This window comes from Lepisma saccharinum, chromosome 2, assembly GCF_977018435.1.
Source record: "Lepisma saccharinum chromosome 2, izLepSacc3.1, whole genome shotgun sequence".
NCBI classification, from domain to species: domain Eukaryota; kingdom Metazoa; phylum Arthropoda; class Insecta; order Zygentoma; family Lepismatidae; genus Lepisma; species Lepisma saccharinum.
Window position 1 is genome coordinate 180819279 of NC_139230.1, and position 19872 is coordinate 180839150.

General features: G+C 36.1%; 1 protein-coding gene across 1 annotated transcript in view; it reads left to right on the forward strand.

Annotated features, from left to right (window-relative positions):
- SWIP (strumpellin and WASH-interacting protein) overlaps nt 1-19588 on the forward strand; it is a 70677-nt gene extending 51089 nt beyond the window's left edge. Inside the window, exons 15-19 of the mRNA XM_083117768.1 lie at nt 553-796; nt 1731-1948; nt 8782-8962; nt 14073-14266; nt 16187-19588. Of these exons, the coding sequence (XP_082973894.1) occupies nt 553-796; nt 1731-1948; nt 8782-8962; nt 14073-14266; nt 16187-16327 (978 nt within the window). The 3' untranslated portion in view covers nt 16328-19588. The remainder of the gene's footprint in view (nt 1-552; nt 797-1730; nt 1949-8781; nt 8963-14072; nt 14267-16186) is intronic.
- Nucleotides 19589-19872: the final 284 nt, after the last annotated feature.

Sequence of the window (19872 nt, forward strand, 5' to 3'; positions counted from 1 at the left end):
ATATTCATCACTCGGCATGTCATTAGGTACGGAATCCTAAAAATTACATCAGTTTTTCATGTTTTGATGCATCACAAAAATTAATTTTCCCTAGTCATTGTGCACATGGTCAGTACAAGAAACAAGATGATGTTACAGTAGAACCTCGATTTTATGTGTTTCAGGGGACCAAGCTGTAAAATCTTAAATTACCGGAAAATGTAAAATCGAGGAAAATTGTAACATTTTGATAAGAACCATCAAGATTGAATGTATAATGCGGGAAGATGTAAAATCCAGGAATGTAAAATCAGGGTTCCACTGTATGTGTTTATCAAAGATGAAAATATGATTTCTTTTTTAAGAAATAGTCAATCTACTTGTGTCTACTTACCCTCTCTCTGTTGCTCTTACTCTCACTCAACCCCTCTCTCCCTCTCCCCCACCTCTGCTCTGATGTTTGATGTTCACACTATAGTTAATGAGCTTTGTGCATGTGCAATGTTGCAATACATTCAGGATTAACTGATTGAAATATATCTTAATGTTTCCTTCCTATTCCTTTTGTTTTAGGTGAACTTCACATACCAATTTCTCAGAAAGAAATTTTTCATATTCTCTCAGTTCATGTATGATGAGCATATTAAATCAAGGCTCATCAAAGATATTCGGTACTTCAGGGAAAATAAGACACAGTTGGACCAAAAATACTCGTATGAACGAGCAGACAAATTCAACAAAGGTATCCGCAAGTTGGGTATAACTCCAGAAGGGGAAAGCTATTTAGACCAGTTTCGTAAACTTATCAGCCATATAGGTATGTACTGGTTCGTAATATTTTTCTCTTGAATTCTGTTAGAATTTTTTTCACATTCCGAAATATGAGTACCAATTAATTTGCATTGCCATTTGTTTCTTGAAGTTCAATACTTCTTCATATTCAAGTGAAATTTCTACTTTTAAGACGAGTTTTGTATTGTTTTTATTAACAATACCTTGTTGGGTAGCATGGGCTGAAATTATGAATATGTAAAATTTTATTCATTGTAAATATGTCAACAGACTGGTTATGCAGGATGCGCACAAATTATTGGTCGATTTTGTAAGGCTATATTTTCACCAATACTGAACAGAAATACATGATACTATCACAGTTTGAAAGAATAATATTTGCAGTTTCACACACACACCTTAAACTCATTTGATGTGCACCCAACATTTGGCAGGACAGATGTCCAGGCAGTACTCCCATTCTCACCAACATCAAAGACAAACGTTTACTTTCCTTCACTTGCACTGTCAGAATTGTGAGGGTGTATCAACACCACCATCAGAAACATCACACAAGGCATGCTTGAGAAGGTTTGGTGAGAATAGAGGACCACCTGGACATCTGTCTTTCACATGTTGGGTGCACATCAAATTTATTTAAGGTGTGTGTGAAACTGCAGATATTCCTCTTTCAGATGGTGGTAATATCATGTATTTCTGTTCAGTATTGGTGAATATATGACCTCACAAAATCAACCAATAATTTGCGTGCACCAGTTATAACCATAAAATGTAGCATTTTGTGTGTTCAAGATAGGAGGAGGTACATGCGCTTACATATTAGTGGCAGCTATACTTCATTCAAGACTCAAACTTGTGACTTGGAGAACATTTCTGACATTATATATATTTTTTATTTTTTTAACCTTTTACCTGTGCATCCTATGACTATCTTTATTTTATATTTTGGTTCATTGTAGGTAATGCCATGGGATATGTGAGAATGATACGTTCAGGTGGTCTACATTGCTGTTCCAATGCAATTTGTTTCATTCCTGATTTGGAAGATATTGTGAACTTCGAAGCATTGTGCCAAGAAGAAGGCCTGTCTGAAGTGTGCAGAGAATCTGCTAACAAACTGGATCATGTTATTAACAACTTGGTTCGAAATTTTGCAGAAGGAACTGAGTATTTCAAGGTATTTATGTGAAGGTGCATTCCTGTTTTGCAGGGAAACTCTTGATTTTTACTACATTGTATGTAATAGTAGAGTAAAAAAAATGCGATAGACAACTCTAAATAACATATATTTTTTTTATTCCCAGGCAGAAATACATGCTGCACATGGAACAGACACAAACGATATAAACTGTGTGTTTCAAGCATACGTAATTGTTTTCAATGCATTGTTTTAAAAGTATACTGTTTTTGCCTTGCAAAGTGTGTCACATGGCACAGAATTTGAAAACTAAAAACATATGAAAAAGTCAAAATCATCAATGAATTGTGGACTGAAAATGAAAATGAAAATGATACTGGTAAACACTATTCTGAATACACCTGATTTGAAAGTTGACAATTTAAATTTTGAGTGGTTTGGTTGTGCTCGTAGAAAATATCCAATTTTTTAAAGTCATTGGAATCTATCCAAAAATAATTTAATAAGAGAACATTTTGTGAGAACATCAAACATGAGAAAGAATTCATAATTGGGAAAAGAGAGACGCGGTAGTATATAAATACGGAGAAACTAGTACTCACTTTTATCCGCGAAGCTGTTTTTTCTTCTTTTTCGATTAATTTCAGTGGCCACTGCCACCATCCTCGTTGGAACTTGCTGCACTGTTGCTTGGTGTGCGTCTTTTGTTCGTAGTTCTCTGGCTGCCATTAGGTGCGCTGTGCATCTTGGTGTGTCATCTGCTATTTCCGGGCGATAACTGCTGTAGTAGGGGAATCCAAGTGTGGTGCTCTTGCCCGCTATCGATGTTTAGTTCATGCGGGAAGTGCATTATGGCGTGAGTTTCCTTGATTTTGGTGTCTATGAGCATGTGGGCAGCGTGTTTGACTCGAACCTTTTCAATTTTATGGCTATTGTATTTGATATGTTTAGCAAGACCAGTAGTGGGTTGGGCTTTTTTCGCATCTGCTAGGTGCTGTTGGATTCTTTCATTGACAGATCTGATGGACCTGCCGATGTAATGAACCTTGCATTCACACTCTGCATCGTATACACCTGTTTTGTCAAGGGGGGAGAGGAAGTACCATTTGTGCTTGTTCAGTTTATCAGTTATTTTGGAATTTGGTTTGTGCGCTACTTTGATGCCAAATGGGAGAAGGGCTTTGGCTAAGCGGTTGGAAGTGGTGGGATGGTAGGGGAAGGCAAACCATTTATATTGGTCGCTGGGGGTTGATTGTGGCTGGGTTGCTTGTGGTAGGGTTGATTGTGTTTGGTTAGGGTGTTCGAGTCAAACACACTGCCCACATGCTCATAGACACCAAAATCATGGAAACTCACGCCAAAATGCACTTCCCGCACGAACTAAACATCGATAGCGGGCAAGCGCACCACACTTGGATTCCCCTACTACAGCAGTTATCGCCCGGAAATAGCAGACGACACACCATGACGCACAGCGCACCTAACGGCAGCCAGAGAACTACGAACAAAAGACGCACGCCAAGCAACAGTGCAGCAAGTTCCAACGAGGATGGTGGCAGTGGCCACTGAAATTAATCGAAAAAGAAGAAAAAACAGCTTCACAGATAAAAGTGAGTACTAGTTTCTCGGTATGTATGAGAAAGAAATTATTAAATTTACATGCATGATGAAATTTGTTCATTGGTGCATGATCATATCATATGTTATGTCCCTAGGTATATTTCATTAACAAAAAACAATAGTGTGTAAATCCAATTTTTGTGGAATTATAAACTTTTTTTTCAAATAGAGAAGGAAAACAATGTCTATTGTAGAGAAGTTCCACTGTACTTAAGTTTCATTGCATATTTTTATTAATGTTGCTTTTCTAATCATGTTGATTAATTCTGTCATTTCTCCGGGTTCGAATCCCGCTCGGGCTTGGTTGTTTGTGAATGGCCATTCATCATTACATCACTCATCCCCATCTTTGCTAATTAGCCAAGAGGCACAAAACTCGAAGTAAAATAAACTAAATCAAATCAAATCAAATCAAAAATTCTGTCATTTCTAAACATAGAGATTACCGTATTTACTCATGTATAATGCGCACTTTTTTCCAAAATTTTTGCCCCCAAAAACTGTGGTGCGTATTATGCACGGAATAATTCAGACACAACATGAAACCGTACAGGGTCATTCCATGATTTTGGGACACTTGCATTGATTTTTCATGTTTACGGAACCCTATCATGTTATATATCGTTGTAAAGCTTGAATCTTGCAGTTTCTGAATATGCGAATATGCAAACAGTATTCCATACAAGATAACGACACTAATGTGAAATGCGGTTGAAATGAGTTCATCAAAAAATGAAGAAACGTTCCGATTTTTATGGTACTTTGCATGAAAGAAAATGTAAAGAAAAAGATAATAAAAATTAAAATGTATTACTGGCCAAATAATATGACATACATGGAGTGTGTAAATTCCTTAATGGAAGAAATCTTGTGCTGCTAACTGCTATTTGGAAGGTCCTGAATGTGCCTCGTATAAATGTTGCATTAGTCATGGAAAGAAAAAGTATATATTTTGAAAAAGAAGGAATGAGCAATTGAATGGGTATGACGTCATTTACTCTTGATCAGCATAGCAACAGATTTACAACCTACAACTAAGAAAGCAATCATTTCTTGAAACTGGATTGTACTGCGCATTATATACGAGATATAATTTTTTGTCACTTTTACCCATCCAAAACCAGAGTGCGCATTATACACGCATGCGCACTATACATGCGTAAATACGGTAATTGCTGCAACAACCCAAGCCTCAAACACACACCATCTGTCACTATCTTGGGCAATGTTAGTCCAGTCTTGTCGATCCTTGACAGTTTCCTTCAGATCTAAGTTATCTCAATATTATCCTTCCGTGTTCATCTTGGTCTTTCTACAGGTCTCATACATCAGGTTTCCAAGAAAGGATCATGTAAATGTTTCCAATGAAAAATAGATTATATGGTTCTTCATGTCTTTTTGGTCCAAATATTTTTCTGTGGGTTGTGTTTTTGAAAAACTCCTAGTTTATGTTCATTTTTTAGCGTAAGAGACCATAGTGCAGGCGAAATTACTATTTTGTATATTTTAACCTTTAGATTCTTTGATATTAGCCAAAGGATATCAGTTTATAAATAGAACGGTAACATGCATTACCTGAATTAAGTGTACTTTTAATTTCCTCTGTAATATACCTTTCATTTTTATATACTACATTTAGATACTATATTGAAATAATAATGGGTGTTCATGCCATTAAATGTACTTGCACTCTTGGGCATACATTGGCCATTAACATTAAAACAAAACAATTACAGTGAAACCCCTATATTACGTTCCCGCATTATACATTTTCCCGCTTAATACGTTCATCCAGTCAGGCCCCAGCAAAAGTCCATGTTAAATAATAGGACGTTCACTTCAATCTTATGTTTGCTCTAACTCCCGTTTCCTGCTTTATATGTTCTCCGAGCCGTGACTATGTTTTAAAATTTGCCAGAAACCTGTTCTGTTGACCACGGGACTTCTCCCTCCCTCCCTCCCTCCCTCCCTCCCTCCCTCCCTCCCTCCTTCCTTTTTCTTGCTTTCGCATTCCCCATGCGACCTTGAACTTCCAGAAGTTAGATTTTCGTGGTAGAGGAGGGAGGGAGGAGGCAGGGTTCGTGGGAGTGGGGGAGGAGGTGCACAAGTTGCATTTGTCATACCTCCCTTGAGGGACAGGAAAGGAAAAAGGCACTTCTTGCATTCCCCGTGAAGATGAAATGGGCCGATTCTTCTGCCGCAGGTTCAGACAACAAGCGCACTGTTGCTAAACCGATTCTCTCTAAATGATGCCTTCCGTACAGTTTGGGCACAATGTGTGTGACTGAGGTGTCTTTGTTCGTTCTTCCCCTCCACAAAAACACGAATGGAAAATTGACAACGGGATTCGATCACCATTCGCTTCTTTGCCCACACATTTATGGAATCCTTCCTAGTTGACAGGAAGGACAAAAATATGGGGGGGAATTGTTTGTAAAAAAATTTCCTTTCTTGTTGTTTGCGTTGAGAATGGAAAACTTCATTTGCCATACCGGATAACAACAGCACTTTTTCTTCAATGGAAATTCGTTTAGATTCCTAAGGAAATATAATTGGATCTAGTAAGATTATTTTTAATCTGAAGTAAGTTTTTTCACAGATGCTATATCATTTGGTTATCAGAATGAAGCTGAAAAGGCACAAGCTATGGGCAGATAGGGCGATATTTTACTCACTGACGGAAAAATATTCGTGTCATATCAATTGTGTGGTGTGGGGGGAAGGGGGCAAAGTTGGGATAAATTATTCTTCCATGTGAGGCAGAGAATCTTTTCTCTGTGCATATTTCGTAACTTGTATGTTGTAAAGTGATGGGGCCAGGAAAAATGAGTGAATAAACGAGGGTTGCGGCAATATTTTCTGAGAGCAGCCAAATTTAGTGCAATCTAAATGCCATTAAAATGCATATTTGGGCCAAAAGAGCAAGGGGGCTGCCCAAGCATGGTGCTGATCACATCACCTTCAAATTGGCGAAAATGGAAGAATATGTGGGGTAAAGGCAGCTGGATAGTGGTGCTGATCACACCACATGGTATGGTGCAAAGTGCATGGGAAACTGCCTTCACCTTTTCCTCATTTGCAGGGAGGGGGGGGGGGGGCATTTGCTTTCTCATACCCCCTATGGTATCATCACTAGTCTTGTAATTACTGACAAGTGCCAAGTATTTCTGCCCCGATTTTCTTGCTCATGTGGAAGTGAGAGCCCTTTACACAAGACATCTTAACCAATTAACATAATGGTGATAAGCGATCTCCCATCTCCTTCCTTCTGACGTCTAAAATTACGTTGTTGCTTTTGAACCTGAATACGCATATTCACACATTCAACAAACATATCAACATAGCATACGGCCAGTAAAAAGAAGAAGAAAAAAGCCCATCTTCCCCCCACAGGAGCTCATTCAACTGCCACTGTGCACAGCTATGCAGTAATTGAAAGATTCAACCCTTTTCTCTTTCTTTAATGCTCGGTGTTGGATATCTTGCTCATATGTCTGAAGCATTGACGTGACAGCATCTAATCAGTAATCCTTCTCCCCCCCCCCCTCCTTCTTTCTTTCTGCAACTTGGCCGGGAATGAGCAAACTTCTGATAAGAATTGTTCAACTGCATTGGCACTGCTCCCCTTCCTCCCGTTACAAACTGGTCGGAGGGGTGACTGCGAGCAGCAGGCATCTGGCAACAGGCGCCAATGTTTTGTCTCAAGGCTCCAGAGCTATGACTCATCGACTCTGAAGGAAAGAAAAGCACCATTGTTTTGAATCTTGCCTTGGAAGGTTGTTTTGCTTTGAGGATTAGGAAACACGAGCACCAGATACAAAGCGAGGAGTTAAAAAGGAAGGACAACCTATTTTTTTTCTTCTTGTTTTTCCATCTGATAAACACCTTGAACAAAAAGAAAAAAACGTCAAAGGCAGGAAAAGATGGGAAAGTGAGGACTGACTACTATAAAAAGTATACGTAACGCCATCTCCCTTTCGAAAATCCTGCGCGCGTCACTGAATTTATTGCGACTAAACATGCGTAAGTTTCACAAAGCTTGTTTTGTGCACTTCATACTGTTGGGCTGATTGGGACTGGATACATGTGCAGCTCAAAGTGGAATCTGAATCATTCTGCATGTCTTCAGGACACTTTGATTGCAGTATATAAAGATGCTTGACACCCAGCTATAAATGATCACCCCCCCTCCCCTCCAATTTCCCGGGACTTCTAAAAATAGCAACTAATTACCAATTTACAGAGTAAATGGAGATCTCACACAACCAGATGCATAAACTGGACCTAATAGGCGGCAGTTAGAAGCAGTCATCCATGGTCCCTACCCTCAGAAGTGGGTCCCGTTAATCCGTCATTGACTTTCACAGCACGTCTAGCTCTTTTTCCTTAGAAATTCATTATCATACTTTATTATTAAATTTAAATTATCATAAATTCTTGCCCATTGTTGAATAATTTTTGACACAATATACCCCTAAAAAGTCGATTGTGTAGTCCTTTCTTACTGACACTTGAGTTTCACCCCTGCCTTATGCTTTCCCGCTTTTTATGTTTCCTGCATTTTATGTTTTTTATTTATAGGCCCCTTAATGTAAAATCAGGGTTTGACTGTACTGTCTTTTGTGCCATTTGTGCAGCTCTGGTTGCTTATATATTTTTTTTCATAAAGGATCAAAATCAATAAATATAAGTAGACTTCGCACTTCCTTTTATAACATATAGCTCAATAATAAAACGACATATATTGTCATTGCCTAATCATTTAAATTCACAGTAAATTTGATTAAAGCTGTGTTTGTATTATAATATTTTTATCGATACTGTGTATTTAAAGTCATGCCTTATTTACTCTCATATGGATTTGATATTTGTGCAAATTGTGTAATTAATCTTAGTGTTCATCGACTATTGTGCGATGTATAATATGTTTGTATCTGAAAGTATTTAGCAGTACTCTGTTGTGATTGTACTATAATGTGTTTTATTTTGTTCTGTTACTTTGTGTAACATACCTACTGCCATTTTTATCTTTTTATCTTTTGCTTTGTATTCTGTAATATTGTAATTCTGTAGTTTTGTAGTATTGTAATTTTTAAAATGTATATTTAATCTTTATTATAAATGTTTTAATATGATCCTTTGTAATTAGAACTATGGGTTCTATTAAGGATCTTTTCTTAAATAAATAAATAAATAAATAAATAAGGTGTTTTTAGTGGCATTATTGTATTTAATTGAATTATTATTTTCAGCTTTTGGTTGACGTGTTTGCTCCTGTATTCAGAGGTCCCAAAAACATGCATTTACGGAATTTCTACATAATTGTGCCACCTCTAACCATAAATTTTGTGGAACACACAATAACATGCAAGGAAAAGATGAGTAAGAAGAACAAAGTAGGAGCAGCATTTACAGACGATGGTTTTGCAATGGGTAAGTTAAGTACATTCCTATGAGATTCTCTGTAATAAGTCTTGAAGCTTTCCTTGCAACGAGCTTTTGAGAACTAACGTCACTCATCTTTAGGGTAGAAGTGCATTGCTGTCAACCTGGTTTATATGTATTTTTAGTGGAAGGTTCCCAGTGTAGTTGTTGGACTAACCAGGAGCCATTTCTGCTGCATCCATGCTGCTGATTGACTATTGCTTGCCAGGCCCAGTCAAGTTCAAGCTCCATGTCGTAATTGAGATTCTGCTTTTCGCTATGAATTGCTTTTTTCATAATTTGATCCCAAATTTTCTGCATTGAAATTCTTAACATCAGACCAGAAATGCCAAAGTGCCTTGCATAGTGAAAACATTAAGATAAAGAGGGAATGTTTTTATTATCCGTAAGAAATACGCAAGAGTCTAAAGTGAGAATCATAGAACTTAAGACCTTCTGTAAACAAAAGCACGTGTACCCTAACAGTGTTGCAAACTTATGAAAAGAAATAATCCACATAGCCTACAAGGTGTAAAAACATTCCATTTGTCAACAGATGCGGAATAAGCAGTGTATCACTGATGACCTGTTGAAAGTTATTGAATGTATGTAAAAAAAATAATAATAAATTAAAAAATGTACATCTTGCCTGGTGGCCGACTTTCAGACTCATCACCGAAGTTCCCTGGCTCGAATCCCGGCATGGGTGTTATTTGTGAGTGTCCCTTCATCAATTTCATCTGACGATCACTCATTCTCATCGTCGGGATTAGCCAAAAGTGGAAGAAAAGCATCGCTAAATTAAAAAAAAAATCAAATACAAAATTTACATCTTATCCCCCAGGAGTAAGATGGTTCCGTACCAAAGGATTAATTTTCTCTCATATTTTACTAAAATAAACCTTGCTAGAAGAATGTGACACATTGAGATAAATTACGTTTTGAAACCGGGGTTTCTTCATTAAATTTATTTGATATTTGAAAGTGTTATGATTTATTTTTATAGATAATGAAAGTAAGCTAATACATATGATTTGATTGACTAAATTAATAATTATTAATTAGATAAAAATAAAGGAAGTAACTCATTTGGTTTGATTGATTCGCTATATTTTGCTTCCCCTCTTGTGCCACTTATGGCTAATTTGCGAAGATGGGGATGAATGATGATATGATGAAATCGATGAATGGACATTCACAAACATCCATGCCCAGGCCACGATTCGAACCAGGGACCCCTGACGTCGTAGCGCGATGGCGCTAACCACTCCATCACGGGTGCGGCTAACTAATTTGGAATTCAAATATCACCTATCCCTCATCGTCTCGTAACTAATGACAAATGTGCATGTCACAACGTGGTCGAACTACACCTCAATGTCACACATTCCAGTATCCCCCAGAGTGTACTTCAACATCTCTAAAGTTACTTCATCCAAAAACACACTCGTATGTCCTTCTCATCCCGTTCAAAAATGCTGGATTATGCAGCAAAGACACCAAGGGAAACTAAAACGGCAACTTAGAGAAGCATAAAAGTGGGGAAAGAAGACTGTAGAATACAAAAACATTTTGAGGCAGTCACATTGTATTGTACACTACATATAAAATAAAATGCATATTTGGGGGTGAATTTTTAAATATTGTCACATTTTTCTTCTCTCTTGTTGAGAGGTGTTCATTTTAAATCAACCTCCCTCACCTTATGGCCTGCCCTCCTTCACCCGCAAAAGTATTCCGGAGTGTGAGGATGTCACCATCCGGATGGTGAACACCTCTGGATTATAGATCGACTCCTGCATCCCACCCCCTCCCCCATCCCCGGAGGATCGTCACTGACAATGTGAAATCACACTATCATATGCCGACATTCGACACATACTTCCTTTTCTGTACTTGTCTTAGTGAGAAGTATTGAGGTTGGCAACAGCCTAATAACGGATTTCTTCCGCATCATGTAGTCCGTTCTATGAAAGTACTCTAATGGAAGAAAAACGTGTAAATTACATTGGATTACACATTTTAAAATATATTTTCATTAATACGTGATTATTGTATAAATTACAATCAATCACGTGAACAGCAAGAAAATAGCGCCAGTTTCAAACATGGCGACTTCTATGCGTGCAGGGAGGTCTCCCGTGTTTTCAGAGTAGTCTTTCGGAAATACAGCCGTTTGAAAAGTGGCAAGAAGCAGGTTGTTCTTAACGTTTATGTAACATTGTGTTGGTGCTATCCTGAGCAAGCAGTGAAGTTGGTGTCCAAGTGTAATTGTGTGTTTGCGTCTTTGTGTTTTCGGTGTGGTGAAAGAAAGGAAAAGTACCGGTCAAGTTGTGAGTCCCACGAAAAAAAACGCGTTGTTGCTCGTATAAACAAGTACACCGATTTTGAGATGAGCGCAATACAAAGCGAGGTGCTTTCGTATTCTTTCAATCAAAGAGCCATCCTGTCCACTGTGGGGAAGATGTTGATAGTGATGATTGATGACGATCTCCCCAATTTTAGCAGTTGACGTTAAATCGCCTCTTGTGCCACGTTGAGTTCCTTTTTGGGAAGCAAATTTGACAGACCGTACTCTGACAGGATGATGTCTAGCGCCGAAAATGCCTCAAGTTCAAGAAGGAACTGCTGAATCAAGGTAAGAAAATACATCACTTCCATGAGATGTGCATAAATAATGTGCTTATTATCGTCTTCTTGTTTTCTTGTGCACGAGAAACCGAGAGAAAGATAAACAATCTCTTTTTATTCCCCGGCTTATCTTTGTTTAGCTTCTGCTAAAACTGGCGGTAAATTTGTTGCACAAGAGAGAAAACAATACTCTACATGTTAACAATGTTGGGCAATAATTTGGTGGAAGAGGAAGCAATAAAACCAAAAGGCTTGAATTTACTGAAACGAATCTCTCACTCTCTTGTATAACTTTGGCGCTGTCATAATGAGAGAGGAGGAGGGAAGGGGATCTATTAACCCAGTGTCAGATAAATGGAACTTTTGGCGAAGAAAAATATGTTCTTGAACAAGAACACGTATTTAATCACTTGTAGAAAATTTATTATACTTCAATGTGTAGATATCAGTTAAAATAAGAATAAGTTTTTCCATTGTACGTAAAATTAAAGGTTGTGAGTGAGCAGCATATGATGGCCGCACCATTCATGAACAGCTGGTGCAGAGTGATACGGTACTCGAAGTGAGACGGTTGTTTACAGAGGGTCGGAAGGTTCGTGATTCTTACTTTAACCTTTTGCTGCCCAAGCGTCTCGATCGAGATACCCAAAAGTAACCCTCACAGGACCAAGCGTCTCGATCGAGATGCTGTGTCAAGGTCGTAGTTTTTACGTTATAACTTTTCTATTTTTGACTAGAATTTCGATTTTATTTTTTTATATTGTTCCTAACACATGTATTTAACAGAAATGGTTTTTTGCATTTTTTTTGTCTTCATGAAGGTGGCCGCGGTGGCTCAGTCGGTAACGCATCTGAATACCATGCTAAAGGTCCCGGGTTCGATCCCCGGCCCGGTTCAAATCCGGGAACTTTTCTAACGATGGAAGCAGCCCCGGCGCCCACCCAGCGTCGAATAACATGGGTACCTGGGGGAAACCCTGGTTGGTAAAGGCGGTCAGGGGCGTGATGCTGATCACATCACCCCCACTCACGACCGGATCAAGAAAGTGTGGGGCGTTACCCTCACACCCTCTATACGCCTTCATGGCATGGTGCTATGCACAGGGGAGCAATTTACCTTTTTTTTTTGTCTTCATGAAAATGGAGGGGGAAAGGCGGGAAAAGGGGCTTCTCTTTTGCGTCTCTTTTCAAGGTCAATTTTTTGCCGACACAGAAAGACAATTTTTTAAAATAATTTTTGGGGGCTTTCTCCCTTCCCCCTCCATATATACACCAAATTTGCATAAATTTTGCATTTTGTGCATTTTGACATTTTTTTTCGGGGGGAGGGGGGTACCGCTGCATTTTGAAGCTTGAATCAGTGGCATCCCGACCATTCCTTTTGGGGTTCAACTCAAGTTACATTGGTCATACGACAATGATGCAAATATTTGTCTGTTTCTTAAATGCCAGCGATAATTTCTATGTGCATTTTGAACTTTCCATATCCTATTTTTCGGGGGGGGGGGGGGGGGGAAACGCCATTTTTTTTTAAAAAGTATTTTCAGGGGATTTCCCCCCTTTCCCCCTCCATTTATACGCCGAATGTGCATAAATTATATATCGTCTAAATCTGCGTACAACGGTATATATTTAGTTTCTGAGCTATAGTCATTTCAAGGTACCGCTGCATTTTGAAGCTTGAATCAGTGGCGTACCGACAATTCCTTTTGGGGGTATAACTCAAGTTACATTGGTCATATGATAATAATGAAAATATTTTTGTGTTCCTTACATGTTAGCAATCATTTCCATGTGCATGTCTACACTGTCGTGTACTTTTTGCTTGAGGGGAGGGGGGGAACAATTTTTTTCCCCGAAATTTTGGAATTTTGAGAGTTAGCCCCCCCCCCCCCGCCACATATACGCCGAATTTGCAAAAAAATTATATAGTCTGAATCTCTGGTTCATTCTGCATACAACGGTATATCACTCATCTCTCTAGGGCAATTAGCTTCCGATCTACACTCATTTAATTGAAACTCTGCATTTTGCTCAAAATCGGCTTGGGCAACTGAGGCTTACTTCTGAAAAAGGCCTTGGGCGGCAAAAGGTTAAACACATTTGCTCATGTTATTTTTAATAGCAATTATCTAGCTGATTATTCAACATAAAAGAGTAGCTTGTATTTGCCACATGAGAAGAAATACATATTTTACGATACTTTCAAGGGTCTTTTCAGTGTTAAAATGCATATTGACAAAGTTGGAATAAATGTGCATTGTGTGAAACTGTACCTCGTGTCCTTAATATGCATGTAAGAGTTTTCAGTGGTCCTCCATTCCTTTAACACACCATCTGCAGCATGTTTTTTTTTTTTCAGTGCTAGTAACACTACACAAGAGAACTATCATATGTGAAACAAAATATAGGTGTAGAGGTTGTTCAGTAACTATAATCATTGACTTATCTGGAACTTATGCTATAATATAATATTTATTGTTGACAGGTGTGGCATACATTCTAAAGCTACTTAACCAGTATGCAGAATTTGACTCTCTTCATTGGTTTCAATCGGTGAAAGAGAAATATTGCAAGGAGAAATCTTCATTGACAAAACAGAAAGAGGTATCTTCAAAAGATGATGAAAAGTTGCAACAAACAATGACGCTTACAGCCAAAAGATTGGACATGTATCAGCAGGTAAATATATTAGTAGTGATTTCAAACATCAAACATTGCATTTAAATTTGTTTGTTGATTGATGCCAGTCTGCATTATGGATGTGCTGTTTTACAATCACTTGTCAAAAATAAACATCTGTAGAGAAATGAATTGATTAGGTACTATTTTGATTATTGAAAATATGTTAATATTTTTGTGCAGCAAATCCCAGGGTGCATGTGGGTTCACATGTTGCAAACCTTCCCTAAACAACATAAAGGAAATAAGGCAACTTTTTCTCCTCTTTACAAGGTAACTATTGTGAAAGCATTTTTTCACCTTGTTGGTCATGAAGACTTACGAAAAGTTACCAACCTCAGTAATTTGATATTGGATGAGAAGTACAATATTCACTTTTAATGGGAAGTTCTCCACATCCCACAGCCAATAAAGTAGGATGCAACAAAAATTATTGACCAATGCTTTTGGTTTAAACAACTGTGCTATCTTCAAACGGTGTTGTAAAAAGAAAACTGGAACTTTTTCTGATTTACAAGTTGGTCACTGCAGCCACCATTCTTGAACATCTTCACACACTGTTAAACTTAACACTCTAATAGCTTTATGTTAATGGTAGATCATCAAGGATGTATATAGGGAGGGGGTCCAGGGGGAAAATAATGGCATATTCTTATTTCTGAGAAAATGCACATCTTAAATGATGTGCCACATGACCCCCTTCCCATTTGAAAACCTAGAGGTAATTCCAAAATGGCGGCTTTCAAGATGGCCACCATGATGCATACTGGTCCCATCTGATGTGCCCCCATCCCCATTACCCATATCTGAAGTTTCATCGTCCTCCATCAAGCCGCTTTCAAATTAAAAGGGTGCTGGACTTTTGCCTCACCCTGTAGTATGCATAAAATATTAATCAGGAACTTTACTTTTCGCCAACTGGATCTAACATCCTTTTTTGATATTCAATAAAAATTAAATTATTTTGCCATGATATTTGTTTTTACACCTATTATGGAGATCTTAACTACTAGATAAAAAAAAATTAATATGTGCTCTTAAAAATAACAATTTTTGTATTTTAATTAGTATTAATTTATTTCAATTTAAATATAATGTAATTATTTTAATATAAACATTATTATTATTATTATTATTATTATTATTATTATTATTATTACTGAGACACTTAGTTTGAGCCCCCCCCAAATATATTTCTAGAAATATATTTAGCCTGTAGATCATCTCTATCAAACATGGTAATAGTAATTACTATCTTGAAAGGTACAGTTGGCTTGTTTAACAACAATGTGCTTCATATATTTTTTCTGATGAAACTAATCCAACACTCAAAGAATATGGTATATACATTGCTTTTCAAGGTCTTGTCTATTGTTGAGAAGTCATGGAAACATGGCTCATTTATTTGAGTAGTAAAGAATTGAACATTTTAAAATTTAAACCAATTCAAAGAACCCATCTATGTTGCAGGGTCAATATAACTGCTCCATTTCTGTGTGTGGAAAATGTTAACGTTACAAAACATTAAATGAGATAGAATATGGAGACCAAGGGATAAAGTGTTATTTGTGGGGAAACTCAAATAAATTTTAATGGCATATGGTTTTATTTTATTTCTTCAGTTGAGGTTTGAATGTATAATGCAGGAAAATGCAAAATCAGGATTCCACTTTACTGTTAGAATTCTTTTTGATACATTATATGCTCAAAAATTGATTGTGCATTTGGGTTTTTCCTTTCTATCATGCTGTTCTGCTTTTTGTATTTCTTCCTTTATACTTCCTAATAAAACATAAAATTAGTGTTCCACTGTATTCACTGTTTGGAAATAAATTAATGTGTATAATGCAGACCATCTCTCTCTTTTTTTAAATAACACCATTACTACACTACTTATTTCTGTTCTTTTATTTGGGGTAGGAATTTGACTTACTGCACTACAGTTTGAGCAGTGCAAGGATTTTCTTTCAAAAAGACAAGCCAACCCATGATGAAGATGGAAAGAAAAGTGATTCAGCATCTGAGGGAGGAGAAGTTTCTGTTAACTCTTCTTCTACTTGAATTCTCATGTTACTCACTGATCATGCCATCACTCAGGGAAACAAATGAAATCAGTAGAAGAATTATCAGTTGCACTTTGATATTTTTATATGGATTATTAAAGTATAGGCTAATTTTCATGAAATATTAAGCATTTCTAAGAAACTTTGCATGTTTGAACAAATGTAAATAATTTTCAAAAGTTATGACTGTTCTTCCAATAATAATGAATTTAGTAATTTTGATATTATAATTGCATGTACAACAATTGGAACTCTCTTGAGGATAGTTTTTGTAATAATGTGAGTATTATTATTGTTTTGTTCATATTATTTTTTTGATGATTACTTTTCCTTTGTAAATACATTTCCATTTTTAAATTTGCATGCATGTATGAAAATTCATAGAATATATGAATTCAGTTGTGTATTGAGGAAATAGGACAATATAAGTATTACAGTATCATACTGTACATAAGCATAATCTAGTCATTAATGCATTGAAATATGAATTTCTTAATTGTATACATAAAATTAAGATATTTTGACATTGATGATATTGCGAGTATGATTTAATAATTATAATTGATGGTGTGTTTTATCAATTTATTATTAACTATAATAGTATTAGTTACCTTCTATATTTTTTAGCACATTATAGTGGATTTGGTCTGATTATCATGCAAATATCAGAGTTGATATGAAAGATGAAAATGTTAAAGTATGTCTGATTAAGTTGACTTGTATTGTGACATTCATAAGGAATGAATTGTATAAGCAACATATATGAAGTACAAGATGACTCGTTTTGAGGCAACCCTACATCTTAAGCTCATTTACACTGTCTACATATATATACTAGGCTGTAAAATTGAAGAAAGCACAAATGAAATTGATATTGATTTTCCATTAGTTACTTCATGTTAATGAAGTCTACAACTGTTTTATGTATATTATACTTGTGCAGAGAAAAGTCTGAGTTTTTGTTGTGAATATAACGTTTAATGTACAGGATGTGATTATGTAGCAAATTGTAAATTTAATGAACTCATTTCTCTTTATTGTCCTGTTCTTTTCTCAAAAATTGCTGCCATTGTTGTAGCTGGTGTATATATGTACAGTCACAGATATTTTAGGCTTGTAACGATTATATTGACTGTCAATGGGATCGTTACAACCCAGAATTGTCTGTGGCTACAAGATGTTGGAAGGATTTGTTGTTATTACTTTTTTTTTTATTGTTGTAATTATTTTTAGTTTTAACCATGTGGAGCATTAAATGAATTTGCTTCTCTTGAAATTCAACTTTCAAGAGTTCTTCCTGCACTGTTCAGTTCATCTTGAAAAAGCAGTTTTTCTTTTTCATTTGTGTCCTTGATTCAATTTTTTTTTTCAGTAGCAATGCATAACTATTAGATAATATCTTTCAATTTCATAAAATAAGTTGGTACTATATTTCAAAATTAAATTAAATTTTTCCCCCATACTGTGATCAGAAAATTGTAGTTTCTGTAGAATCTTTCTTCTCACAACATTATTGTTTATGATAAATCTAGATGTTAGCTCTTCTTCCCTCTATCTGCTATAATTGTGGCCCATGTTTGTGCTCATTGGACCTGAGACTTGAGGGACAAATAATAACAGTTACTACATTATCATATTTTTTTTTACATTTTCAACAATAAAATAGAATCTCCTTCATTGAGCCTCAAAAGTCACATATGCTATAAACATGTCAGTTCACCAAACTCGCCAAAACCATTTTCAGAATGAATCGATGTGAATTGATTTTTTCCATCACTTTGAATCCAATGGCAATGATTGTTGTAACAATTTCTACATAAAAATGTATATTTTTTGTACATGTCATGGATTTGTTAAGTATTGTTATGTGGTCCATGCTACTAAATTGTGAAGTAGTACAGTAACAGGTTGTGATGTGATGAGACAGGAAATTAACTGATGTACATTATTATTTAAGAAGAAAATGCTTTAAAAATTCTCTGTGCATTATACACTATATATTCTTAAAATTTTACACTCATGCAGAAACAGTTTTCACACAGCTTCAAAACCATATTTGTTAAGTTTCTCCCTTTTAGAGTATCAGTCGCCAAAACTGTTTCATTATTTCTTGTGTGATTAAGATTATCAAAAAGTAAGATATTGAAAATTGGAATTTTTTTAATTATCTGAATTTTTATCAATTTTGATATACCATTTTTGGCCAATAATCATACATCACATTTATCACATCTCTAAAAACAAGGTTTGAAATTGATTGAAGCAAATTCCGCATATATATTTATTATATCTTGTTTAATTTGTTATTTACTACTATTGCATTTTGAGTATATTTTTATAGTGTGATTTGCCAAGCCATGAATTTGTACAATATAGGCTCACATTGTGGTTATTTATAAGAAATTGTTATGCACACACTGCGGTTACTTTATGCATTGTGATGCAGCTTTTGTCAATATATTTGTGTTGTTCATATGAATCATCATCTGCTATAACTACTGAATGCTGAGAATTTTTTTTGTGCTACACTTAAAAAGACTATATTTTTACACCATCTTCAAATAATGTTTTGAAGCAATATTACCAGGGTTGATTGTTTCCTAAATTTTCTTTCCTGCATTATATTCCTATTCATTATTTAACTCTAAAAAAAAATCAGAACTAAATTCTTGACAGTTCTGACAATGTAAATATAATTCAAAGCAAATTTTTGTTGTATTTGGTTTCATTTAGAATATTTACTTCTTGCAAGCAATGAAATTCTATTGTTATACTAGATGTATAATTGTGTGAATTAGGCTACAATATTTTGAAATTTTGCTGATAGTTTTAACTATAATTTTGTGTCATTGTTACATGTTAAACTGGGCTCACATATCATAAGTAACCTTTGTCAGCAGCTTAATAAAATTAAGTTGAGTTATGTACTGTCTTCAAAGATAGTTCTTTAGTTTCTTTTTGCAATATCATTATGTCTTCTTACAAGAAATTTTGCCCCCTCATTTGTGAATTATCATGATGTTTCCTAGAGATACTGATAAGACTTTATGTACTTTCTTCAGCTGTTAGAAATGAGACGAACTTTGAAATTGAAAACCTGTGTAGAGTCAGACTGATTTTGTAAATATTTAATAGAAGCCACTGCTTATGCAATATTGACCAATGGATGGAAATGCTGTAACTATTTCTTGAACATTACTTCATTTTTCTTTTGTATTTTTCTGGTTTATATTTAAATACTGTGATACAAATATAATAAACCTCGATTATGTATGTTTCTAAACTTGTTCTCATTCTCAAGTTACGAAACCCTGTGGTGCAAACAGACTGTTGAGGGCCAAGTGCCAAGTGGCTTCTCATTGGTTGATGCATGACCAGTTCATCATATCCCTTCACTGGTCTTTTCTGCCTTTGAGACTGGAGTCTCCTACTATTGCTTGCAAGTAGTTCCACAGTTGTCCTCATGATGCTGGGTCAGCACCGAAATTTTGGACCTCCATCAGGATTTGAACCCAGGACCACTCACACTAAAGGTGAGAGTGC